The 27,346-nt window shown below is 36.3% G+C and overlaps 1 protein-coding gene across 3 annotated transcripts in view; it reads left to right on the forward strand.

Moving 5' to 3' along the window:
• The window catches only part of GABRG2 (gamma-aminobutyric acid type A receptor subunit gamma2), a 130,746-nt gene that overhangs the window by 35,520 nt on the left and 67,880 nt on the right, over positions 1 to 27,346 (forward strand). For all 3 annotated transcript variants that reach the window (XM_069592546.1, XM_069592547.1, XM_069592548.1), the window contains exons 4-6: positions 246 to 466; positions 4,537 to 4,619; positions 8,154 to 8,291. In XM_069592546.1, the coding sequence (XP_069448647.1) occupies positions 246 to 466; positions 4,537 to 4,619; positions 8,154 to 8,291 (442 nt within the window). The remainder of the gene's footprint in view (positions 1 to 245; positions 467 to 4,536; positions 4,620 to 8,153; positions 8,292 to 27,346) is intronic.

Genomic DNA, 27,346 nt, shown 5'->3' on the forward strand with positions numbered 1-27,346 from the left:
CAAGGCTATGAATTTTTGCCAGAATTTATTTACACAGGTCTGTTTGTTCATAATGTATTAACTTGTCTATAAAAGATAGGTGAGTCTCCTTAGCCAAGCTTTTGCTTTCTTTTGGATCATTCAAACCCAAAGGAGCTTTGCTTTGTATTGGCAATGAGATCATAAATGATAAATACAAACAAATGGTCTATAATACAATCCTACTATATTAAGGATGTTCCATTTCACCTTTTTCTTTAAAATAGGAATATACAATCGATATATTTTTTGCCCAAACATGGTATGACAGACGTCTGAAATTTAACAGCACCATTAAAGTCCTCCGACTGAATAGCAACATGGTGGGGAAAATCTGGATTCCAGACACTTTCTTCAGAAATTCCAAAAAGGCAGATGCACACTGGATAACCACCCCTAATAGGATGCTGAGAATTTGGAATGATGGTCGAGTGCTCTACACTTTAAGGTATTCTTTTGGAAAGGGAAATGAGTAATTGTTGGGAATAAAACAAAGATCAATTATGTTCTCTTAGAACAAAAAGAGCTAAGATGTCAAACCTAAATCAGGATTGGCATGCTTGAGCAAAATAGTATGTGATGCTACAAAATTAGGTGTTTTTTTTTTTTCTCTTATCAATGAACTTTTTCAAAGGATACAGTTAAAACATTTTCTGTGACTGATATAGGAACTCTTTTCTCACAGGAATATGAAATTTCCCTTGCCTTTATGAGATCATCTAACCTTTATACCAGTCTGGGGTTTTTATGTGTATGTCCTGCTACATTAAAATATGGACACTAAAAAATAGTCATACTTAGGAGTTGGTATGCTTGGAAATGTTTCTGTTTCCAAGAAAACCATTACTAAAGGAGAATTTTTGATGTGGGAATCTGTACATCCTTTTCTTTTTAGCTGCACAATGGTATAACTAGAATGAATTCCATCTCGCAACATCCACTCCCCACTACATTGATAGGCTATTTGACTTTTTTTTTTTTTTTTTTTTGCTATTTTTGGAATAGATATTCTTGGGGAAAACATTTATTTTCTGAACTTAAATATTAAGCCAACATTAGACAGGTTTTTGACTTAAGTTAATGCCATCATCTTAGCACTTCATAATTGCATACATTTGAATTTTTTATGTTGAAGTTTCTCATTGGTGAGAGTATATTATGAAGTCAGCATAATAGATAAGTACACACGCTTAAGAATCAGACAAATCTGGCTTTGATGATTAGCTCTGTATCCTACTGTCCTGTGCTCAGTTGCTTCAGTTGTGTCTGACTCTGTGCGACCCTATGGATTATAGCCTGCCAGGTACCTTTGTCTATAGGATTCTCCAGGCAAGACTACTGGAGTGGGTTGCCATGCCCCCCTCCAGGGGATCTTCCCAACCAGGGATCAAAGCCACATCTTCTACATCTCCTGCACTGAAAGGCGGGTTTGTTACCAATAAGGCCACCTGGGAAGCTCCTGAATCGTATTATTTGTAGGTATTAGGGCAATTCTCCAGGATTTCTACAGGAGTGGTAACTCTTCAGAATATGTACAGGACTAGAGGCAGCTATCTGGTAGCAGGGGTCTAGCTGCTAGGAGTATCCCAAAGTTTTATTTGTATGGTAAGTATGATGTTTTTTCTTAGTTACATTTTTATTTAGAGGAATGAGGTAAGAAATGATGGGGATTATTGGCAAAGGAGGTACCTCTACCACCATGACATATGCTCCTACCCTAGTAGTGCAACTGAGCACCTTTCATTCATTTTAAATTTCTATAAAATAGACTTAATGATTCTTACCTTACAGAGTGGTAATAAGGACTAAATGGGGTGATATGCAAAATGTTTAACTGCTGCTAAGTCGCTTCAATCGTGTCCAACTCTGTGAGACCCCATAGACAGCAGCCTACCAGGCTCCCCTGTCCCTGGGATTCTCTAGGCAAGAACACTGGAGTGGGTTGCCATTCCCTTCTCCAATGAGTGAAAGTGAAGTTGCTCAGTTGTGTCCGACCCTCAGCGACTCCATGGACTGCAGCCTACCAGGCTCCTCCGTCCATGGGATTTTCCAGGCAAGAGTACTGGAGTGGGGTTCCATTGCCTTCTCCAGTGTTTAACATAGAACCTAATAAAAAAGTAGGCACAAGCAGACATTTAAATTATTTGTATATATTTTCAGTAATAAATAGGAATAATGTGATTCTTCTAGATCTTAGTATCCAGGATCTTATAGCTTCAAAATATTTCATGTTAAATGCCCTTCTGATGTATATTTTATGCCATATGTAAATATTCAAGATATAAAATTCAATACTTTAAACTGGATCCATAGCTCCTGTCATCATAGTTACATCAGTTAGTAGGAAAAACAGCCATAATTGCAAAAGAAATTCATTGCATATGTTTTGATTTCATCATGGGTTTTATTAAATTAGATGTGAGGTAATGATTAGAATTGGAGAAGGCAATGGCACTCCACTCCAGTACTCTTGCTTGGAAAATCCCATGGACAAAGGAACCTGGTAGGCTGCAGTGCATGAGGTCGCTAAGAGTCGGACACGACTGAGTAACTTCACTTTCACTTTTCACTTTCATGCATTGGAGAAGGAAATGGCAACCCACTCTAGTGTTCTTGCCTGGAGAATCGCAGGGATAGGGGAGCCTGGTGGGCTGCCGTCTATGGGGTTGCACAGAGTCGGACACGACTGAAGTGACTTAGCAGTAGCAATGACTGGAATTAGAATCTACTGGAAATCAATTTTTTTCTGCTAAATAAGAGCTCAGTCTAGCTTTTGAAGTATCAAGTAAAGTTATGCTATCTGAAGTCCCTTTATCATTTCCATAATATTATAGTTATTTTCACTTCTATTAACTTAGAGAAACGCTATACAATATTTAATTATGGAAGCCACCTCAAAATTATCACTCATGAGATTCATTCAAGATTTGAATGAGTTTGCTAATCTATGTAAAGAGATTATTTTATTCTTGTTGCTTATCTATAATGAGTTACAAATGTGTATATATGTGCATAGATATATATCTGTGTAACTATCTGCAATCTGTATTATCTTCAATTTTAGCAATTCCAGTTTAATTTGGAGAAATGATACTAATAAAATATCAAATTTAATTATAATTTCACTTATGAATAAAGCTTATCTTTTCTTTGGAAGAGCATGTAATTACTGAGTGACAATGATAAAAACTTCCAGCTTTGGAGACACAGTCTTGGGCTCACACCTCAACCATGACACTAGCTTTGTCACTTCGGACAAGTCCACGTACAATAAAGCCATAATAACACTTACTGAATGAGAGAAAAATTCACCTTACCTAGTGCCATGCTGGCAATTAAGGGATCAATGATGATTAGTTATATCTTAGGACCAGTAATTGCTCTATTATACCATATAAAAATTACATTCATGCTGAACTTTTAATATAAAAGGTTTATAAGATAAATTTTTAATGTTAAGGTTGATAACTGTAATTATAAGAAGTATAGCTAACAAATATGAAATTTAAAATATCATCAACCTATCACCATCACAATTTAACATTATAGTCATACTTCCCCAAATGTGGTCAAAACGTCTAGGACTCCTTTAAATTTTATCCCTCCTAGAGCTCTGGCCTCTATCGGGAAAGAAAGTCTGTATGTTTAGTAAGCACCTCAGGGCCTCTGAGGGCTTCCCCGTGGCTCAGAGGTTAAAGTGTCTGCCTGCAATGCCAGAGACCTGGGTTCGATCCCTGGGTCGGGAAGAACCCCTGGAGAAGGAAACGGCAACCCACTCCAGTATTCTTGCCTGGAGAATCCCATGGGCAGAGGAGCCTGGTGGGCTACAGTCCATGGGGTCTCAAAGAGTGAGACACTTCACTGAGTGACTTTACTTTCACTCTTTTTCAGGGAATCCATGACAGACATTTTTCTGATACATTTGTGCATTTAACATCTGATTGCTACTAGACATTCTTCTATTCTTTAACATCCTGTATAATTGCTCTATAGTGTTCCTTTGTAAGGACACTTAATAATCTGTTGTGAAACACAGGTATTTTTAAACTCACATATAGTAATTTAAATCTAACAGCTAACAAGTACTTACATGCAGAAGGTTCTGCTGTAATTAGCAGATAAGTTCTGAGAATTATCTGCATTCATTTACATGCAAACAGTAAATGGGCTTAAGTTCTTAAAAGAGTTTGTTCTATTAAGTAAGTTAAGTGAATTCACTGAGCAATCCCATGTATGCAGTTAATTTGCCAAAAAAATATGGGATAGTAAGTATTGAATAAGTGAAGTTGAGGTCAGTGAGACTTTATTGTTTAGTCTGGGAAAATAAATGGACATTGTCTTACACAATTTTATCCTGGACTTGGTGAATTTCTTCAGTGAGGATCACGTGGTATCATCAATAAGAATGGGTGAGATACTGTCCAGGAATAAAAATAAATGGTTATTAGAAAGTGTGCTAATACATATTTAAAATTTTTTAAGCTATCTAAAATCTTTGCATTGTATCTTTCTACTTAGGCTGACAATTGATGCTGAGTGCCAGTTACAGTTGCACAATTTTCCAATGGATGAACATTCCTGCCCCCTGGAATTCTCCAGTTGTAAGTAATTACTCACTCTATATTCTGTATCCCCTCTCATCAGCAGTCTTTCTCATTGCAATACCATTTCATTGGGAAACTTACAGAGAATGCAAAATTGCATTACGCAGTGTTGTTGACTTTGAAGATTCTGATAATACCTTTCATCATTAAAAAAGAGATCTATTTTATCAGAAATTACAAATAGACTTCACTGAGGCATAAACTTGGAATAAATTGGCAGTGAGTTCCTGAATGCCTATGTTGGGAAGGATTGTAAAGCCTGGCCTTGTCTCAGTAGAAAGAGGTAATAGTGGATTATATATCACTCCCTTGATGGGCCCAGAAAATATTAGCAGGATATTTGTTAGTTGTTTTCTCCCTATGTGGGCTTCCCTGGTGGCTCAGATGGTAAAGAATCGGCCTTCAGTGCAGGGGACTTCGTTCAGATCCCTGGGTTGGGAAGATCCCCTGGAGAAGGGAGTAGCTACCCACTCCAGTATTCTTGCCTGGAGAATTCCATGGACTAAGGAACCCAGCGGGCTACAGACCATGGAGTTGCAGACAGTTGAGCATGACTGAGCAAATGAACAGAAACAGCAAAATAACAGAATAGAAAATTACCTCCTCCATCTGGAGTTCTAGTAATATGTAAAACTAGTTATCTGCCAGTGAGCAAAAGACTGATTTGGGGGTCATGTGAAAGTGAAAGTCCCTTGGTCATGTCCAACTCTTTGTGACCCCGTGACTGTCCATGGAATTCTCCAGGCCAGAATACTGGAGTAGGTAGCCTATCCCTTTTCCAGGGGATCTTCCTGACCTAGGAATCAAACCAGGGTCTCCTGCATTGCAGGCGGATTCTTTACCAACTGAGCCATCAGGGAAGCCCTATTGGGTTCAGTTAAAATCCCAATCCCATCACTATAGATATGAACAAATTACTAAATCTCTCAATGAGTCCACAACAGGTGCCCATAGAGGTTATAAGACCTGCCTCACCTCAATATTATTTTGTTCATGTAATATATGTAAAATGCCTATGCTACCTTCCACATAATAAGACTCAATCAGAAGCTGTATTATTTTATTTATTATTATTATTATCATGAGATTATATACCCTATAGCAAGAATATCCTTGATGATTCTAGTAGGAATTAAGCTTTAGTAACCTTCATAGGTATTTCCTGCCTAAATCAAAAACAAGCCTCATTTTTTTCCCACATTTGCCTCACCTATTTGTTCTGTATTCATGTTAGATTGCTTATTTCCTCCTTATTTCTGAACTCTCAATTGTGTATATTGTGTAGAAGGAAAGACTATGAATTTAAAAAATTTAATATATGTATAATTTATCAGCCAGGGAGTAATGGAGATGCCTAAAAAGAAACTGAATCATAATAACAATACTTTCAAAAAAAGATTGGAAAAGCAATCACCTGTTTTGACAAACATTTCCAGAGGGAAACAAAAAGCAAAACAAAAAAAGCAAAACAGAGGGCACCAAAGGAAAAATTCCTTGTATATTTTATATATATTGAGAAAAGTTCTCATTATAAATCTTATTTCATATGTTTTACTTATCCAAGGATAGACTATTTTTAAGTGAAAACTCCCCTAAGCTTTAGGATGTGGTATTTACTTTCTTTTAATTTCCAACTGAGACTACTCCTCTCCTGAGCTAGATGAAACTTAAGAAGCAATGATTTCTATGCCATCAGGTTGCTGATTGACAATTGTCTTCTGAGCCCAAAATCAACTTAGTATTACTTATTGCTATCAAAATAATTCAATCACCAACATATTCTCCATAGGAAGTTCCTTAATATTATCATTCTTAAATTCTCAGTTTTCATCACATCCTGCACTACCACCCAACCACCGCCCTCTCAGTAGCAACCTGGGGATCCTGCTTTCTTTCTTTCTTTTAAATTAATAAATATAGTGGGCAAAAAGTTGGACCAAAACCAAAGAATAAAAGAGACAAGGGATTTTATTCCAAGGAGTCAATCACCCTCCATAGTCAAAACTTACCTTTCCATAGAATTATTAGAAGACATACAGTGGAAAAGATTTCTAGTTTTGTGGTCTATCTATTTTACTTGAGTTTACCCTACACTTTACTTAATAGTAATGTTTATCCATTCAACAAACACATATTGAAAAGCAATTCCACAAAATAAGTATAATCACCCCCATGTAAGTACACTCATAGGTAAACAAATAATTTGGAATAAAAATTAGAAACTTGTCTAGGGTATTATGGAAAAGGTAAGCAAGGAAAAGTTACTAATGATCACTACATTGTCCATGTAACATTTGTTTCATGAATGCTTTCTGTTGCTTTGGCTAAACATGACTGAACCTTAAAGAATCGACATAGGTATCTTCCACTTGGCATTTCTACTTACTACTTTTAATTATAGTTGTATATTAAAAAGAAGCCTCAACAAATTGAGTGTGAGAATAATATAAATCGTTGAGGTAATTTATTCCTTCTATTCCAAGGACACGCCCTGTACAGGGATTTGAATCTTTTTCCTTCTACCCAGGGACTGAACCTGTGGCTCCTGCCACATCTCATGCATAGCAGGCATATTCTTTACCCCTGAGCCATTGGGGACATCCTAGATACTTCTTCTTCCATTATTTTCTGTTTCTACATGACTCAAAATCTCACGCTTTTGAGTCCCTTTCACCAAAAACAATATCCTGCATATGTAGTGAGAGGAGAGTAAAAAAGTTGTCTTAAAGCCCAACATTCAGAAAACTAAGATCATGGCATCACTTCATGGCAGATAGATGGGGAAACAGTGGAAACAGAAGCTGACTTTATTATTCTGGGCTCCAAAATCACTGCAGATGGTGATTGCAGCCATGAAATTAAAAGACGCTTATTCCTTGGAAGGAGAGTTATGACCAACATAGACAGCATATTAAAAGGCAGAGACATCACTGTGTCAACAAAGGTCCGTCTAGACAAGGCTACGGTTTTTCCAGTGGTCATGTGTGGATGTGAGAGTTGGACTATAAAGAAAGCTGAGTGCCAAAGAATTGATGCTTTTGAACTGTGGTGTTGGAGAAGACTCTTGAGAGTCCCTTGGACTGCAAGGAGATCCAACTAGTCCATCCTAAAGGAAATCAGTCATAAATATTCATTGGAAGGACTGATGTTGAAGCTGAAATTCCAATACTTTGGCCACCTGATGCAAAGAGCTAACTCATTGAAAAAGACCCTGATGCTGGGAAAGATTGAAGGCAGGAGGAGAAGGGGATGACAGAGGATGAGATGGCTGGGTGGCATCACTGACTCAATGGACATGAGTTTGAGCTCTGGGAGTTGGTGATGGACAGGGAAGCCTGACATGCTGCAGTCCATAGGGTCACAAAGAGTTGACACAACTGAGCGACTGAACTGAGCTGAATGCTCTTTAATACAGGATCACCATCCAAGTCACAACTATTTGGTTATTTCCTTCAGTGTATTGTTCATAGAAAGTGGTTGCTATGTATATTCATTTTTAATAAGTTTAAATGTTTTCCTATCTCATGGCAGATGGCTATCCACGTGAAGAAATTGTCTATCAGTGGAAGCGTAGTTCTGTTGAAGTGGGTGACACAAGGTCTTGGAGACTTTATCAATTTTCATTTGTTGGACTGAGAAATACCACTGAAGTAGTGAAGACAACTTCTGGTAAGATGCACTTGAAAATAATTTTAAATGACTTTTCCAGAATTTAAATTCTGGTGTAAGTGATTTAGAAGCTTTCAGTACTTGTCTAGAAATGATATTCAGCCAATTAAATGTGTTAATTTACTAGAGACAACTATAATTGGTATTCTAGCACAATACATAAACATAAATGGATTTTATCAGTTTAAAGCAAGTTAGATTCAAATTGGATAAGTAAATCATTTGCTTAATTTCCTTTAGAAAAATCAATGTCTATTATTTAAAAAGAAAATATTTATTAGGCATAGATATAATATTTCTTTTAAGAAATATGTTTCATAATATATTGAAATAGCTGCATTTAAAATATCACATGGAAATGAAGCAACTGACAAAGAACTAGTCTCAAAAATATACAAGCAACTCCTGCAGGTCAATTCCAGAAAAATAAATGACCCAATCAAAAAATGGGCCAAAGAACTAAACAGACATTTCTCCAAAGCAGACATACAGATGGCTAACAAACACATGAAAAGATGCTTAACATCACTCATTATCAGAGAAATGCAAATCAAAACCGTAATGTGGTACCATTTCACGTCAGTCAGAATGGCTGCTATCCAAAAGTCTACAAGCAATAAATGCTGGAGAGGGTGTAGAGAAAAGGGAAGCCTCTTACAACGCTGGTGGGAATGCAAACTAGTACAGCCACTATGGAGAACAGTGTGGAGATTCCTTAAAAAACTGGAAATAGAACTGCCTTATGCCCCAGCAATCCCACTGCTGGGCATACACACCAAGGAAACCAGAATTGAAAGAGACACGTGTACCCCAATGTTCATCACAACACTGTTTGTAATAGCCAGGACATGGAAGCAACCTAGATGTCCATCAGCAGATGAATGGATAAGAAAGCTGTGGTACATATACACAATGGGGTATTACTCGGCCATTAAAAAGAATACATTTGAATCAGTTCTAATGAGGTGGATGAAACTGGAGCCGATTATACAGAGTGAAGTAAGCCAGAAAGAAAAGCACCAATACAGTATACTAACGCATATATATGGAATTTAGAAAGATGGTAATGATAACCCTGTATACAAGACAGCAAAAGAGACACAGGTGTATAGAACAGTCTTTTGGACTCTGTGGGAGAGGGAGAGAGTGGGATGATTTGGGAGAATGGCTTTGAAACATGTATATTATCATATGTGAAATGAATCACCAGTCCAGGTTTGCTGCAGGATACAGGATGCTTGGGGCTGGTGCACTGGGACAACCCAGAGGGATGGTCTGGGGGGGAGGTGGGAGGGGGGTTTAGGATGGGGAACACATGTACACCTGTGGTGGATTCATGTCAATGTTTGGCAAAACCAATACAATATTGTAAAGTAATTAGCCTCCAATTGAAATAAATAAATTTATATTTAAAAAATATCACATGGGAAAGATTAACTTTTCAAAAATGCAGAAAAGTGACCATAGTATAATGGACTAATTCTCTATTCAGTAATGAAATGGTTTAAACTGGCTCACTGTGAATAAGGGACTGGGTTTTGGTATCAGACAGGCCTGGGTTCAAATCTCAACTCCATCAGTTACCAGCTATAAATTTTAAGAAATTACTGAATTTCTCAGGAGACCAGCCTCCTCAGAGAAACAGTGTGCACAAAAAGATCTGCCTTATAGGCATATTACATGTATGAAAAAAAAGATAAAATGCTTAGAATAAAACCTGACAGCGAACAAACATTCAATAAGTGGTATTGCCTAATAATATTGATTCGAATTATCAAGTACGTCTGGGGCCTAAAGTGGTCAGGGCTTCAGTTTTTTCAAGAAAAACTAAAAATCTATAATCTTATATCAACTATCATAATTTTAACAGTATTAAAAACATGTGGGACAAATCAGACATATTTCTAGACCGTATCTATCTCACAGGTGGATATAGGTTCATACAAACCCTTTGCAATGCTGAGTACAAACTCCATAAAAATTACTCCAGCTACTCCTTTTTAAAGCTATGTGAATTTGAACATGTCCTAATTTCAAATATAAACGTTATGTTCACAACTTACCATCTATTAAGATATATCTTTTTATATTTGTTTCCTTAAGTCGCTTTCTGATTATTCATTTACACATACTAACTTTTCTTCCCCTGAAATTCATAGGACATAGTTTTGTGTTGACTAAAAAGCTTTGGTCTACGGTACAGAAAGAAACAAAAACCTAGACAAACATGGAAATTTAAGATTCGACCTTCATAAATACCATCCTTTAAATCAAAGCTATCTGGCCCTAATATTGTTTTTGGCATTTTCAGCTTTCTTAAAAAAAAAATTAAACAAAACTCTTAAACAGCAAACAGAATCCAAAAGAAAATCAAAGAACTGCTCTAGTCTATTTTTTTAAATGTGGCCTTATGTTCTCTTATTCACTGGAAATCCTGACCATCAAGTACTAGAACAGTCCTTATTTTGGTCCCCATTAACAGATTCAGGATTGTCTTAGAACAGGTCTTCCATCTGTGAAAGAACATATGTAAAAATATTCTCTAAGTCTGCATGCTTCCAGAACAAGAAAAAGGGTGTTAAATTCTGCTGTGTATGCATATCTCTATAGTTGTTATAGCACCCTAACACAGAACGCACAAACTTATGACTAGCAGATTTTTTGTTTAGTCACTTGAGCCCAGAATGGCCTTAAAACCAATTAATGGTCAGGGAAGTGTTGATTTGACATCACAAGGTTTAATATCATCCCCTCCCCAAAGTCTCATACTGAGAATGATGAGTATTTACTGTCTAATAAGAGATAAATTAAAGATTTTAAAATTAAAAAAAAAAAGAAAAAAAAAGAGAGATACTTCCAAAAGAAAATAATCTGTTTACTTAAAGCATGGCAAGGAAATTTATCAAGATATCACTAAACTACTTTTCTTCCTAGAGAAATCAAAGCAAGCCTGTATTGATATCAGAGTTGATATTGAATAGCATCATTTAATTGGAGTTGGCCTCCATCTTGGTCTTTTTGTCCACTCTCAGCTCTTGCTGGTTTTTGTGTGTGTGGTACCATTTCAATTGCCTCTGAGGTAAAGGACTGAATTGAAACCTAACGCCCATGTTGAGGAGCATCTTGATTCTTGTAATAGTTGGTTGTGTAATGATCGAAAGTTTCTGTGTGTTACTTTGTTTTATTTCTGATGCCATTCTTATCTTCAAAGCATTGCTCCATAACTAGTTAATACCCACAAGGAAGTTACATTAACAACTTTCTTGAGAAGTTATCAGAGGATCACAATTATAGATTTTTTGACTTCTGGTCATTACAAACAATGTGGTTTCTCTTAGATTTACAGCAAATGTGTCTTCTTTCGAGAAAACTGTCAAAACTAGGTAAGAATATTACCTAAAATTTGGCCTAGTTTACTGTATGGATTTCTAACCTTCTCTCATTCAAGTTCACCTTTCATGATTTTGTTATATCTGAGTAATGATTATTCTGTGGGTTCCTTAGTATTTTTTCTTTAAATTGATTCCTTGTTATTAATGAAATGAATTTTTAAAAGGGAAGTTCATATTGGGACCATAATTGGAAAACCAGAAACATTTGACATGAATAGAAATTGATTAATATAATGAAAAATAAAGAAATGCTCTTAAATTTTAAGTGCACATATTTGTGTTTCCCAGACTCTGAATATGTTAGAAAAGAAAGAGAAAAAGGAAAAGATAACTAGCATCAAAGTAAAACACTTCTTTGATTTAAACTGAAGGATAGAAGAAGCAGGAAGGAATTTTCTTACATATAATTCAATGCTGTGTGATAATTCTATATACACCACGTGAATCATCTTTATCACTTATTTGCATTACTCGAGGAAAATATTGTCTTGGTGGTGGATTGATAAGGCTTGAAGAATACCTACAATCCATAATCAATACATCAAAATAGATTCTGGATCCATGGTTTCTCTGCAAACCATCTCTTCCTGATTGTTCTATATCTGGTAACAGCACCATCATTGTCCCAGTGAGCCAGGCGTGAACACTCAGAGTCACATGTCTGCCTCCCACATCTAATGAATCACGAAGGCACTTAGCCCTCTGAAATATCTTGTGTAACTGTCCTCTTTTCCATTGCCACTGCCACTGTCCTAGTTCACGATTTTATCTTTTCTCATCTGGACTGTGTTGGGAGCCTATTAAACTACGTTCCTGCTGTCAGTCTCTTTCCTACAGACTATCCTTTATACATTAATCATAAAAGCTAGCACTTACTGAGCACTAAGTACATGTACCATAGCAAACATATATATATATATATATATATATATATATATAAATAAATGACCTACTTTAATTCTTATAACTACAGTCATATTTAGTGTCATTAACACTGAGGGTACCACTGTGGATAAGGAAATAGAATTCTAGGGGTTCGTTTATTGCAGGGATCAGAGACGGCAGCTGGGACATGAATTCAGGCGGTTTGCTTTCAGACTCACGCTCTTAGTCACTGCACTATTTTTATTTGCACTGTGGCCCAGTGAGTCTTCCTGAGCCACAACTTTCCTCATATCCCAAGAATTCAGGAGATTCGATTAAGCACAAGCTATAATGGGCTTCCCTGGTGGTTCAGTATTAAAAAAATCCTCCTGCCAAGGCAGGAGACACAAGTTCAATCACTGGATTGGGAAGATCCCTTGGAGAAGGAAATGGCAACCCACGTTCGTATTCTTGCTGGGAAAAGGCCATGGACAGAGGAGCCGTCAGGGGTCCATGGGGTCGCAAAAGAGTCAGACATGACTTAGTGCCTAAATGACAACAACAATAAAATTTGTTCCTGATATATAAGACCCTGAGATCTTGGGAACTTTCCAGCTTGGTTTTCCATAATTTCTCGGCTGGTAACATGATTACTATGTCTATGTTTTCCTGAATATAAATAGCCAATTCTATATACACATTGAATTTCAATCTCTTCTCTTTTGAATGTCTTGTCAGCTTATCCATACTTTATGAATTTAAAACATAAATAAGCGGTTTATCTTCGATGAGGCCTTTACAGATGGTAATGCCTAAACAACCTGGAGCAGTTTTTAAGAATGTACACTCTTAAAGCCGGCAGCTCAGGTTTCAACATTGATTTGTATACATTATAGAATATATCAAAGTTTAATATCATCAATGTTACAGGGTTACTCTCAGGAATAAGTAAAATAATCCATTACAAATACTTAAAACTATGCCTAACACATAGAAAGGACTCATTAAATACAGGGCACCATCATCATTACCAAATTCAGAGCATTTTTCAGGCAGCTTATAAAAACATAATTTCTGCCTTTTTTTTTTTTTTGGACAGTTGTTCCCTCTTTTCTTTTTCTTGGTGTTTTTTTTTTTTTTTGGAAGGTTGTTTCCCTTTTTTTGGCTTCCCTGGTAGCTTGGACAATAAAGCGTCTGCCTACAATGCGGGAGACCCAGGTTTGATCCCTGGGTCGGGAAGATCCCCTGGAGAAGGAAATGGCAACCCACTCCAGTATTCATGCCTGGAAAATCCCATGGACTGAGGGGCCTGGTGGGCTACAGTCTATGGGGTCGCAAAGAGTCAGACACGACTGAGCACTTCTCTTCCCTCTTTTCTGCCCTCTCACTCCAATTAGCCTTCCCAGTGGAAGCCTTCTTATAATCATCTTTGTATCCATGATTCTATTAGCCTGGTGGTTTGCTTAGAATTATTGATTTGTAGGGAATTATAAAATGGATTGCTTGTGACAATTATATTGATAAAGCCATAAAATTTATCTCAAATAAGCAATGCAGAACTCTCTTATTTATTTTTTCCATTACTCATTGTTTACTTTGAAGTTGGAGATGTTGTTCTTTCTAGTCACATTGCCATGGCCAGTTCACCAAATTGTCTATATGATATCAATATGGTATCAAGCAGGGCTTTATTCCTGATGTTAGTATTTTGAAATGTGGGCTAGAAAAATAGGCAAATGAGTTTCTTAGGGGAACCTACATTCTTGGGATCCCATTGCCATTATTATGAATCAAAAAGGAATATATCATGTTGTTCCTACATTAGAAAAATGTTGAATCTTCTTTCTTCTAGTTTTACTGAGATAAAATTGACATACAGAACTGTATAAGTTTAGGGATTCCCAGGTGGCCCAATGGTAAAGAAACTGCCTTTCAATGCAAGAGACGCAAGAGGCACAGGTTCTATCCCTGGGTTGGGAAGATCCCCTGGAGAGGGAAATAGCAACCCACTCCAGTATTCTTGCCTGGAAAATTCCATTAGGGAACCCTGGGGAGCTATAGTGCATGGAGTCACAAACAGTCGGATATGACTGAGCAACTGAGCATACACTGTTTAACTTAAAGGTATACAGCATAATGCTTTGCTGTAAATAGATTATGAAATGAAATGATTATCCTGATGACTTTAGTGAACATCAATCATTTCATATAGATAATAAATTAAAGAAACAGAAAACAAAATTTTTCCCTTGTGATGAGAACTCATAGGATTTACTCTTTTATAAATATAACATGTTTTTGTGTGCTATAATTACCATATAGCAGTGTTAATTATATTTGTCATGTTGTACATTACATGTCTAGTACTTATTTATCTTATAACTGAAAGTTTGTACCTTTTGGCTACATTCATCCAATTCTTCCTCCTCCCACTTCTAGTAACCACAAATATCTCTTTTTTTGAGTTTGTTTTTAAAGTATAATTGCCCTACAACACTACGTTAGTTCCTTGTACACAATACAGTGATTTGATATTTCTACACATATCAAAATAATCACCATGTTAAGTCTAGAAAACCGTTAAATCTTCTGTATCATCTTTAGAAATGTAAATATCATTGTTTCATAATTTTTGGTATTCCCATCACATTGAATATTACTTACCTCCTTCTTGTCTTTAATCTACCTTTCCTAGCTTTGATTTCCTGTGCAAGTTATGTTTTCTTGATTCTATTAGAAGAAATGCATAAATGCTAAAATTAAACTGAACTGCTAAATTCACCTTACTTTTCAAGAGTGGTATGCAGACCACAATTTTAGAAAACCAGCTCTGTGGATGAAGTTCATGTTAATTGCTTGGTTTCTAAAGTGTATGTAATCCACCCTATATCTTCAAACCTTGTCCATTATTCTCCCACCACTCCCTTGATTGTCCTGAGGTTTTTTGGATGGGCTATACCTACTTCAGATCTCAATGCTCTATTTTTTCTTCATGCTAAGCTCAAGTTTAAACTTCTCTGATTATATTAGTATATACCTACTGGCCAGATAATTCTCCAAATAGGAAAAAAGAAAAATAGCTCCCACTTTCTAGGCTGTATTTTAATCTGTATGTCTTTGGCAAACCAAGGAGACACATGTAAAGCTACTTATCACTGAAGTAAACTATTTGGGGAGAAATAAAAAGGGAAATCAAAACATAAAACGTTAATGGTAATTTTTTCATTAAGAAGTTTGGAATGAACAACATAATAAATCTAAATGATAGAAGAGAAATAAACAACTTCAGCACCAGTCTGACAGTCTTCAGTTTTTGAGTCACAGTAAGTTGCGAGCCCATTTTAGTCAATAATAAGCTTTTCAAACTACTTGAAGCAACCTAATGTATTAAATTAAATCAGTATGAAAGACTGCAAAGATTTTTATTTTTAGCCTTCAATTTAGAAAATTAGTTTTGGTTTCAGGAGAGGAAAATAAATGCATTATGTAAAGAAAGCTGGGCCAGGAATGGCCAAGGAGAAGTCATTTGTCCTTTCTGGGATGAAAATTCCTTATTTATAAAGATAATGTATTTGACTAGATGCTTCTTTAAAGTCCTTAGACTAATTTATACTCTTTGATATAACCAAGATTACACTATAGATGTCTCAGGGTGGGAGCAACTTTCTTTATAGTTGATGTTTTCCTAGAATTTTTTGCTTCATCAAGTTTTCAACATTTACAAGGTGAGTCAAATGCAAAAATATACTCCTTTAGACTTTTAACTTTAAAAAGATGACATTCCTACTCCATTTAAGAACCTGTTATTAATGATATGACATTGTATTTATACTGAATATTAATATACTGAAGCTGAAACTCCAATACTTTGGCCACCCGATGCGAAGAACTGGCTTATTGGAAGAGACCCTGATGCTGGGAAAGATTGAAGGCAGGAGGAGAAAGGGACGACAGAGGATGAGATGGTTGGATGGCATCACCGACCCGATGGACATGAGTTTGAGCAAGCTCCGGGAGTTGGTGATGGACAGGGAAGCCTGGTGTGCTACAGTCCACGGGGTTGGGAAGTCGAACATGACTGAGCAACTGAACTGAAGTAATTAATATACTACATTTAAAAATCCCACTTTAGAATGCAAGTTGGTGTAATTATCATGGAAAACAGTATGAAGGTTCTTAACAGTATGAAGGTTCCTTAAGAAACTAAAATTAGAGTTACCATATGATCCAGCAGTTCCACTTTAGGGTATATCTGGAGAAAACTCTAATTTGAAAATCTACATGCACCCCAGTGTTCACTGCAGCACTGTTTATGATAGCCAAAACAGGGAAGCAAACTGAATGTCCATCAACAGGTGAATGGAAAAAAAGACGAGGTGCATATATACAATGGAATGTTACTCAGCCATAAAATAGAATGAAATAATGCATTTTGCAGCAACATGGATGGACTAAAGATGATCATGCTAAGTTAGATAAGTTAAAATAGAAAGACATATGCCATATGATATCACTTACATGAGGAATCTAAAATACGATAAAATTAATTTATTTACAAAACAGAAACACAGACATGGAAAACGAACTTCTAGCTGTCAAAGGTAAAATGTGGAGGAGGAATTAATTAGTAGTTTCAGATTATTAGATACAAACTACCATATATAAAATAGATAAACAACAAGGTCCTACTGTATAGTATAGGGAACTATATTCAATGTCATGTAATAATCTATAATGGGAAAGAATATGGAAAAGAATCTATATATATTATGATATATTAATATATGTATGTATATGGAGAAGGAAATGGCAATGCACTCTGGTATTCTTGCCTAGAGAATCCCAGGGATGGAGGAGCCTGGTAGGCTGCTGTCTAGAGGGTCACACAGAGTCAGACAACTGAAGCAACTTAGCAGCAGCAGCAGCAGCATATATGTATGTATAAAACAAAATCACTGTACACGAGAAGCTAGCATAATATTGTAAATCAACTATATGTGTGTGCTAAGTCACTTCATTTGTGTCCAACTCTGTGAGACCCTATGGACTGCAGCTTGCCAGTCTCCTCTGTCCATGGGATTCTCCAGGCAAGAATACTGGAGTGGGTTGCTGTGCCCTCCTCCAGCTGATCTTTCCAACCCAGGGATCAAATCTGCATCTTTGAAGTCTAACCTGCATTGGCAAGGTGGGTTCTTTACCACTAGTGCCACATGGGAAGCCCCTACTTCAATTTAAAAATGATTTAACTCTTTTAAAAAATCCCACATTGGAATTTTAAATTCTAAGTTTGCTCTGACAGTACCTGCTGAGGATATAGAGGTGGAAACGGGCTGCATAGAGAAGTCATAGGAAATTGAAGAAAATCTAAGAAAAATTGTTTGGTTCCAGGGTGACACACTTCATTTCTTCTTACATTTATTGGCAAGAACCAGCTGTATGTTAAGGTGGAGATCAAATTGGCTGGGAAGTGTCATTCAGTTGTGTGATAGGAAGGGACAGTAGGTTTTACAACTTTCTAGCATACATGATATCATTGTTTTTCTCACAACAAGCTTCTCAAAGAGAGAATGTTTTTCTCAGTTGACAGATGGAACAGCTTAAATCTAGAAGGGCTAGGTAATTTGTTCAAGACTATTCAGTAAGGGTTATTTACCCAGATTCCAAACTTTTACTACACTGCCTCTTACAAGCACAGGAGATAAAGAGATGAATTAATAAGATAAAAATTATTCCCCAGCTTGATAACAGCTTGATAACAATTTTACCATGACAATGCCATAAAGTAGTACACATAATATGAGGACTATGCACATGTATTGACGTCAGAATTAATAAAATGTTTTAACTTTTAGGAATGGCAATTATATTTACATAGAGCAAAAACCTTAAGTGCGAAACAATTTAGTGACAATATATTTTCCTTTTTCAGAAACACATTTATTGCTTATATTATTCACTTGCTGAATGAACCTATGGGTCACCATGGAAACCTGGCCTTAACTAAGAAACTATTGAATCCAGTGTATTGGTGTAAATGTATTACTTGCAGAAAAATATCATCAGAGAAAAGCATAATAGAAGGATTGCATGACTACTATTTACAGTAATTTTGAGGTCTAATATCTTATTCTGACTATCAAAACCAGTCAGGTCAAGAAAACATTAATTTTTATCCAAGATATGGCATTTCCTAATTCAATTGAAATTCTTTTGCTATGTTTAAAAGACACTTTCATCAATGTGAATGATCTAACTAATGGAGCCCTCCTGTTAAGTTGCTGTCCTCATGTAAATGTAAAAGGTGAAATACTTTTTAAAAGATATCAAAATGTGAATGAGGGAGACTGACTACAGACATCATTGAAGGTTCCTTTCATTCTGTTTGATGCAATCAAATAATTCCTTCATCTCATTTTTGCATTTTCAGAAAATAATGCTGCCCAGAATTGCACATATGCAAATCTAGGCATGTCACAGAATGGAAAGGGCGTCAAATAGCATGGAAGAAAAGAATGTTTTTTCTTTTTATATTTAACTTTCTTTTCTTCAAAAGAGGTCATTATGAAGGTCACAGAACTTTACATTACATAATAACCCTGAAAAGAATTTTGGGGGTTTACAAGTTGGGCTGACCAGAATTTGTTTACTATTCTCACTTGCCATTCCTGTAATCTATCTCTTTTGGAAAATCAAGGACAGCTGGTTTTATTCATCCATTTCAGAGCAGCAGAAAGAGATCAGAAAAGCCCAAGGACTAGAAAATTGACCCATATATTAAACATGACTCAGTATATTATTTTTTGTTTACTTTTATGTATGGTGTCTCTGCTATTCAAAAACTGACAACATTTCAAATTTAACATATAAACCATATAATAAATGTTTAAATTGATCCATTTCCAAATTAACTACTCCTTGTTATACAACATCTCTTAGGGAGATAAAAGGAAACAATAAAAAACAGCATTTTCTCTAGTTCTTCTCCCGTAAACATGCTTCCCTGGTGGCCCAGATAGTAAAGAATCCACCTGCAGTGCAGGAGACCCAGGCGATGGTTTGATTGCCTGGGTTGGGAAGACTCCCTGGAGAAGGGGATGGCTACTCACTCCAGTAGTCTGGCCTAGAGAATTTAATAGACAAAGGAGCCTGGCAGGCTACAGTCCATGGGGTCACAAAGAGTTGGACACAACTGAGTGATTTTCACTTTGGGCTTCCCTGACAGCTCAGTTGGTAAAGAATCCGCCTGCAACGTGAGAAACCTGGGTTCAATCCCTGGGTTGGGAAGATCCTCTTGAGAAGGGAAAGGCTGCCCTCTTCAGTATGCTGACCTGGAGAATTCCATGGTCTGTATAGTCCATGGGGTTGCAAAGAGTCAGACACAACTGAGCAACTTTCACTTTCATTTTTCTATCAGCTCTATAAGATGGTAACTTTATTTGTGAATACTGAAGTACAGTAAATGACCTTGATAACAAGATGAAAGCTACAATGTAGATAATTGAGTTTACTTAAATAGATTCCAAGTATGATTTCTAATCTGCCTTTACTCATATGATTTACAGCATTGTGCATCTTGATTTTTATCATTATATCTATTGTTCACTACTAAGAGTTGAAGAGCTTTGTAATATAAAAGGTCATGTGTAAATCATGAACTTTGCAATACCTCCTTGCTAAAGAGATAATGTAATCCAATCACTAATTGTAACTGCCTAATGATTATATTTTATTTTTTGATTTCTTGTTACCAGGGTTAGTGACTGAGAATAGAATTAGATTGAAAGAAACATAAAAATTTAGGGCTAAATATGAAAGATTAAGACCAACTGTAATTTGATTTTGGGTAATTACTCCAAAAAGGTAAAATAATTCTTTGTAAATCTAACCTAGAGTACAGATCATTAAACATGGACAGGGTTAAATTTTATTTCCATCAACATTGAACAATTGAGAAATTTTATATGAAAATCGAAACATCTTTACACCCTAAACATCTAGCTTGTGGTTTGCAATTTGAAAATGATTGGGTAGAGTTGAATTCTCACTTCTCCCAGTGGGTGAGGCACACAATCTCTTTTAACAAAATCCCTACCACCCCCTGTTGTATTTTAAGGACTATATGATTTTCTTCTTGAATTACTGTTTCCTTGTTTGCCTATTAATTTTCTTTGGAGTATAGTTGCAAAGTGAATCAGCTGTGTGTTTATATATATCCCCTCTTTTCTTGGATTTCCTTCCCATTTAGGTTACCAGAGAGAATGAGTAGAGTTCCCTGTCCTATATAGCAGGTTCTCTTTATTTATTTATTTTGTTCATGGTATCAATAGTATATACATGTCAGTCTTAATCTCCCAGTTCTTCCCGCCCCCTTGTATCTAAACACTTGTTCTCTACTTCTACACTTGTGTCTATTTCTGCTTTGCAAATAAGATAATCTACACCATTTTTCTATATTCCACATATATGTGTTAATATATGATATTCATTTTTCTGAGTTGCTCCACTTTTTTTGGTAGATCTACAAACTGAAATTAATTTTAATAAAAAATGAACATTGAAGAGTTAAAAGGGACTTATAGAAAGAAATATCATATCTGTAGGTAGTAATTTAGCATGCCTATGCTTAAGTAAAATGTAAACACCAAGATAAGTTTTGATTTTTTAAGATTTCCTATTGAATTTAATTTCTTTTGTTTTTAAATTAATTTATTTTACCAGGAGGATAATTACTTTATAATACTGTGATGACTTTTGCCATATAGCAACATGAATCAGCCATAGGTATACATGTGTTCCCCCCCAACCCAAACCCCCCTCCCATACCCCTCTCCCTTGCTTCATGTATCAACTCACACTGGTCATCTATTTTACACATGGTAATGTATATGTTTCAGTTCTGTCCTCTCAAATCATCCTACCCTTGCCTTCTCCCACCGAGTCCAAAATTCTTTTCTTTGTGTCTTTTGCTGCTCTGCATATAGGATTGTCAGTACCACCTTTCTAAATTCTATACATATGTGTTAATATACAGTCTTTGTCTTTCTCTTTCTGACTTACTTCACTCTGTATAATTGGCTTCAGTTTTATCTACCTCATTAGAACTGACCCAAATGCTTTCCTTTTCATAGCTGAGTCATAATCCATAGTGTATATGTACCACAGTTTCCTTATCCATTTATCTACCAATGGACCTCTAGGTTGCTTCCATGTCCTAGCTATTGTAAATAGCAATGAACATTGGGGTATAGGTGCCTCTTTCAACTCTGATTTGCTCGGGGTACATGCCCAGCAGTGGGATTGCTCGGTCATATGGCAGTTCTGTTCTCAATTTTTAAAGGAATCTCCATACTATTCTCCATAGAGGCTATGCCAATTTGCATTCCCACCAACAGTGTAAGAGGATTCCCTTCTCTCCACACACTCTCCAGCATTTATTGTTAGTAGACATCTTTTGGTTTAGTTGTTATTGTTTTTAATTTTTTAATTGAAGGATAATTGCTTTACAGAATTTTGTTGTTTTCTGCCAAACATCAACATGAATCAGCCATCAGTTCAGTTCAGTTCAGTCACTCAGTCGTGTCTGACTCTTTGCGACCCAATGAATCGCAGCACACCGGGCCTCCCTGTCCATCACCACCTCCCGGAGTTCACTCAGACTCATGGCCATCGAGTCAGTGATGCCATCCAGCCATCTCATCCTCTGTCATCCCGTTCTCGTCCTGCCCCCAATCCCTCCCAGCATCAGAGTCTTTTCCAATGAGTCAACTTCATATATCTCCTTCCTTGTGAACCTCCTCCCATCTCCCTCCCCATCCCACCCTTCCAGGTTGATACAGAGCCCCTGTTTGAGTTCCCTAAGTCATACAGCAAATTTCACTGGCTATCAATTTTACATGTGGCAATGTAAGTTTTTACGTTACTCTCTCCATATACCTTACCCTCTTTTTCCCCACCCCTTCCTATGTCTATAAGCCTGTTCTCTATGTCTGTTTCTCCATTGCTGCCCTACAAATAAATTCATTGATACCATCTTTCTAGATTCCATATATGTGCATTAATATATGATATTTATCTTTCTCTTTCTGACATACTTCACTCTGTATAATAGGTTCTAGGTTCAACCACCTCATTAGGACTGACTCAAATGCATTCCTTTTTATGAAAGTGAAAAGTGCAAGTGAAAGTCACTCAGTCGTGTCCAGGAACCCCCCCTGGACTATATAGTCCATGGAATTCTCCAGGCTAGAATACTGGAGTGGGTAGCCTTTCCTTTCTCCAGGAGATCTTCCCAACGCAGGGATCAAACCCAGATATCCTGCATTGTAGGTGGATTCTTTACCAGCTGAGCCACAAGGAAAGCCCAAGAATACTAGAGTGGATAACCTATTCCTTCTCCAGGGAATCTTCCTGACCCAGGAATCGAACTGGGGTATCCTTCATTGCAGTCAGATTCTTTACCAACTGAAATATGAAGGAAGCCCTTCCTTTTATGGCTGAGTAATATTCCATTGTATATATGTACCACAGCTTATCCATTCATCAGTTGATGGGCATCTAAGTTGCTTCCATGTTCCAGCTATTGTAAATAGTGCTCCAGTGAACATAGGGGTTCATGTGTCTTTTTCAAATTTTGTTTCCTCAGGGTATATGCCTAGTAGTGGGACTGCTGGGTCATATGGTGATTTTATTCCTAGTTTTTTTTAAGGAATCTCTATACCATCTTCGATAGTGGCTGTATCAATTTACATTTCCACCAACAGTGCAAGAGGGTTCCCTTTTCTCCACACCCTCTCTAGCATTTATTGTTTGTAGACTGTTTGGTGATGGCCATTCTGACCAGTACTTTCGCCACCTGATGTGAAGAACTGACTCATTGGAAAAGACCCTGATGCTGGGAAAGATTGAAGGCAGGAGGAGAACGGACAACAGAGGCCATCTTTGCTCCATTGTACATTCTTGCCTCCTTTGTCAAAAAAGGAACCCATAGGTGTGTGGGTTTATTTTTGGGCTTTCTATCTTGTTCCATTGGTCTATATTTCTGTTTTTATGCTAGTACCATACTGTCTTGATGACTGTAGCTTTGCAGTATAATCTGGAGTCAGGAAGGTTGATTCCTCCAGCTCCATTATTCTTTCTCAAGTCTGCTTTGTCTATTTGGGCTTTTTTGTGTTTCCATATGAACTGTGAAATTTTTTGTTCTAGTTCTGTGAAAAATGCCATTGGTAATTTGATAGGGATTACATTGAATCTATTGGTTGCATTTGGTAGTCATTTCCCCAATATTGGTTCTTCCAACCCAGGAACATGGAATATATCTCCATCTGTTTATATCATCTTTGATTTCTTTCATCAATATCTTAAAATTTTCTGTATACAGTCTTTGTCTCCTTAGGTAGGTTTATTCCTAGATGTTTTATTATTTTTGTTGGCAGTGGTGAGTGTGATTGATTCCTTAATTTCTCTTTCTGATTTTTCATTATAAGTTTATAGGAATTTTTCATTGTAAGTTTTAAGTAAGTGATTTCTGTATGAGTGTGTAGACGTTTTGATGATGGCCATTCTGACTGGTGTGAGATGACAACTTATCATGGTTTTGATTTGCATTTCTCTAATAATGAGTGATGTTGAACATCTTTTTCTGTGTTTGTTAATCACCTGAATGTCATCTTTGCAGAAATGTCTGTTTAGGTTTTTTGCCCACTTTTTCATTGGATTGTGCATTTTTCTAGTATTGAGCTGCATGAGCTGCTTGTAAATTTTGGAGATTACTTCTTTGTCAGTTGTTTTGTTTGCTATTATTTTCAAAAAACTTTTAAGTTTAATTAACTTCACTTGTTTTTTTGTTTGTTTATTTGTTTTTATTTCCATTACACTGGGAGGTGGGTCATAGAAGTTCATGTTGTTATTTATGTCCGAGAGTGTTCTACCCATGTTTTTCTGTTAGAATTTTATAGGTTCTGGTCTTACATGTAAGTCTTTAATCCATTTTAAGTTTGTTTTGTGTATGGTGTTAGAAAGAGGTCTAGTTTCTTTCTTTTACACAGAATAGACCAGTTTTCCCAGCACCACTTGTTGAAGAGATTGTCTTTCCACCATTGTATATTCTTGCCTCCTTTGTCAAAGATAAGGTGTCTATAGGTGTGTGGATTTATCTCTGGACTTTCTATTTTGTTCTATTGATCTATATTTCTGTGTTTGTGCTGGTACCATACTGTCTTTATGTCTATAGCTTTGTAGTATAGTCTGAAGGCGGGAAGGTTGATTCCTCCAGTTTCATTCTTCTTTCTCAAGATTTCTTTGGCTATTCAGGGTCTTTTCTGTTTCCATACAAATTGTGAAACTATTTGTTCTTGTTCTGTAAAAAATACCATTGATAGTTTGATAGGGATTGCATTGAATCTGTAGATTGCTTTGGGTAGTATATTCATCTTCAGTATATTGATTCTTCCAATCAAAGAACATGGTATATTTCTCCTTCTGTTTGTGTCATACTTGATTTCTTTCATCAGTGTTTTATTATTTTCTGTATATAGGCCTTTTGTTTCCTTAAATAAATTTATTCCCAAGTTTTTTATTATTTTAATTGCAATGGTGAGTGGTATTGTTTCCCTAATTTCTGTTTCTGATTTTTTCATTGTTAGCATATAGGAAGGCTAGGGATTTCTGTGTATTAATTTTAGACCCTGCAAGTTTACTATATTCATTGCTTAGCTCTATTAATTTTCTGGTGGCATCTTTAGGGCTTTCTATGTAAAGTATCATGTCATCCACAAACAGTGACAGTTTTGCTTCTTCTATTACAATATGAATTCCTTTTATTTCTTTTTATTTTCTGATTGCTATGGCTAGGACTTCCAAAACTATGTTGAATAGTAATGTAAGAGTGGAACCCTTGTCTTATTCCTGATTTTAGAGGAAATGCTTTAAATTTTCCACCATTGAGGATGTTTGCTGTGGGTTTGTTATATATGGTTTTTATTATGTTGAGGTATGTTCCTTCTATGCCCGCTTTCTAGAGAGTTGTTTTTTTTTTTTAATCATAAATGGGTGTTGAATTTTATCAAAGGCTTTTTCTGCACCTACTGAAATAATCATATAGTTTTTATCTTTCAATTTGTTAATATGATATATCATGTATTGCAAAATTTGAAGAATCTACTTCACTCTTTACGACAGTCTTTAGGTCCGTATGTCTCTGCAAATGGCACTGTTTAATTCCTTTTTACGATGACTGGGTAGTATTGCATTTGTATGTATGTACCACATCTTTATCCATTCCTCTGTTGATAGACATTTAGGTTGCTTCCATGTCCTAGCTATTGTAAATAGTGCGGCAGTGAATACCAGGGTGCATATATCTTTTTGAATTATGTTTTCTCTGGGTTTATGTCTAGGAATGGGATTGCTGGGTCATACGGTAGTTCTATTTTTAGTTCTTTAAGGACTTTTCATACTATTTTCTACAGTGGCTTTGTCAATTTTTATTCCCACCAACAGTTTAAAGGGGTTCTCTTTTCTCCACACGCTCTCCAGCATTTACCATTAACAGATTTTTTTTTTTTAATGGTGGACATTCTAAATGGTATGAGGTAATACCTCATTGTAGTTTTGATTTGTATTTCTGTAATAGTTGGTGATGTTAAGCACCTTTTCATACTTTGTTGGCCCTTTATATGTCTTAGAGAAATGTCTGTTTAGGTCTTCTGCTAATTTTTTGATTGTTTTTTTTTTTTATATTGAGGTACATGAACTGTTTGCATATTTTGGAGATTAATCCCCATCAGTTGCTTTGCTTGCAAATATTTTCTCCCATTTTGAGGGTTGTTTTTTTCATTTTGTTTATGGGTTCCGTTGCTGTGCAAAAGCTTTCAAGTTTAATTAGGTCCCATTTATTTGTTTTTGTTTTTATTTTCGTTACTCTAGGAGGTGAGTCAAAAACGATCTTACTGCGATTCATGTCAAAATATTCTGCTTGTTTTTTTCTAAGAGTTTATAGTATCCAGTCTTACACTTAGGTCTTTAACACATTTTCATTTTATTTTTGTGCATAGTGTTAGGGAATGTTCTAATTTCATCCTTTTACATTCTTGTACAGTTTTTTCACCACCACTTACTGAAGAATCTATCTGTTCTCTGTATTCTTGTCTCCTATGCCATAGATTTAGGTGACCATAGGTGCCTGGGTTTATCTCTGTGCTTTCAATCATGTTCCTTTGGTCTATATTTCTGTTTTTGTGCCAGTACCATACTATCTTGATTACTGTAGCTTTGTAGTATATAGTCTGAAGTGAGGAAGCCTGATTCATCCTGCTTCATTTTTCTTTCTCGAGATTGCTTTGTCTATTGGGGTCTTTTGTGTTTCCATACAGATTGTAAAATTTTTTATTCTAATTCTGTGAAAAATGTCATTGTTAACTTGATAGGGACTGCCTATATGACTGCCTTGGGTCATATAGTCATTTTCACAATATTGATTCTTCCAATCCAAGGACACGTTATCTCTCTCCTTCTGTCTGTGTTGTCTTTGATTTCTCTCATTAATATCTTATCGTTTTCTGTGTGCAAGTCTTTTGTCTCCTTTGCTGTTGTTTAGTTGCTCAGTTTTCTCTGACTCTTTTGCAACCCTGTGGTCTGTAGCCTGCCAGACTCCTCTGTCCATGGGATTTTTCAGGTAAAAATACCAGAGTGGTTTGCCATTTCCTACTCCAAGGATCTTCCTGACCTGGGATAGAACCTGAGGCTCCTGCCGAATCTCCTGGACTGCAGGCAGATTCTTTACTATTGAGCCATCAGGAAAGC

Source organism: Ovis canadensis, chromosome 5, assembly GCF_042477335.2.
Source record: "Ovis canadensis isolate MfBH-ARS-UI-01 breed Bighorn chromosome 5, ARS-UI_OviCan_v2, whole genome shotgun sequence".
In the NCBI taxonomy this organism is placed as follows: Eukaryota; Metazoa; Chordata; class Mammalia; order Artiodactyla; family Bovidae; genus Ovis; species Ovis canadensis.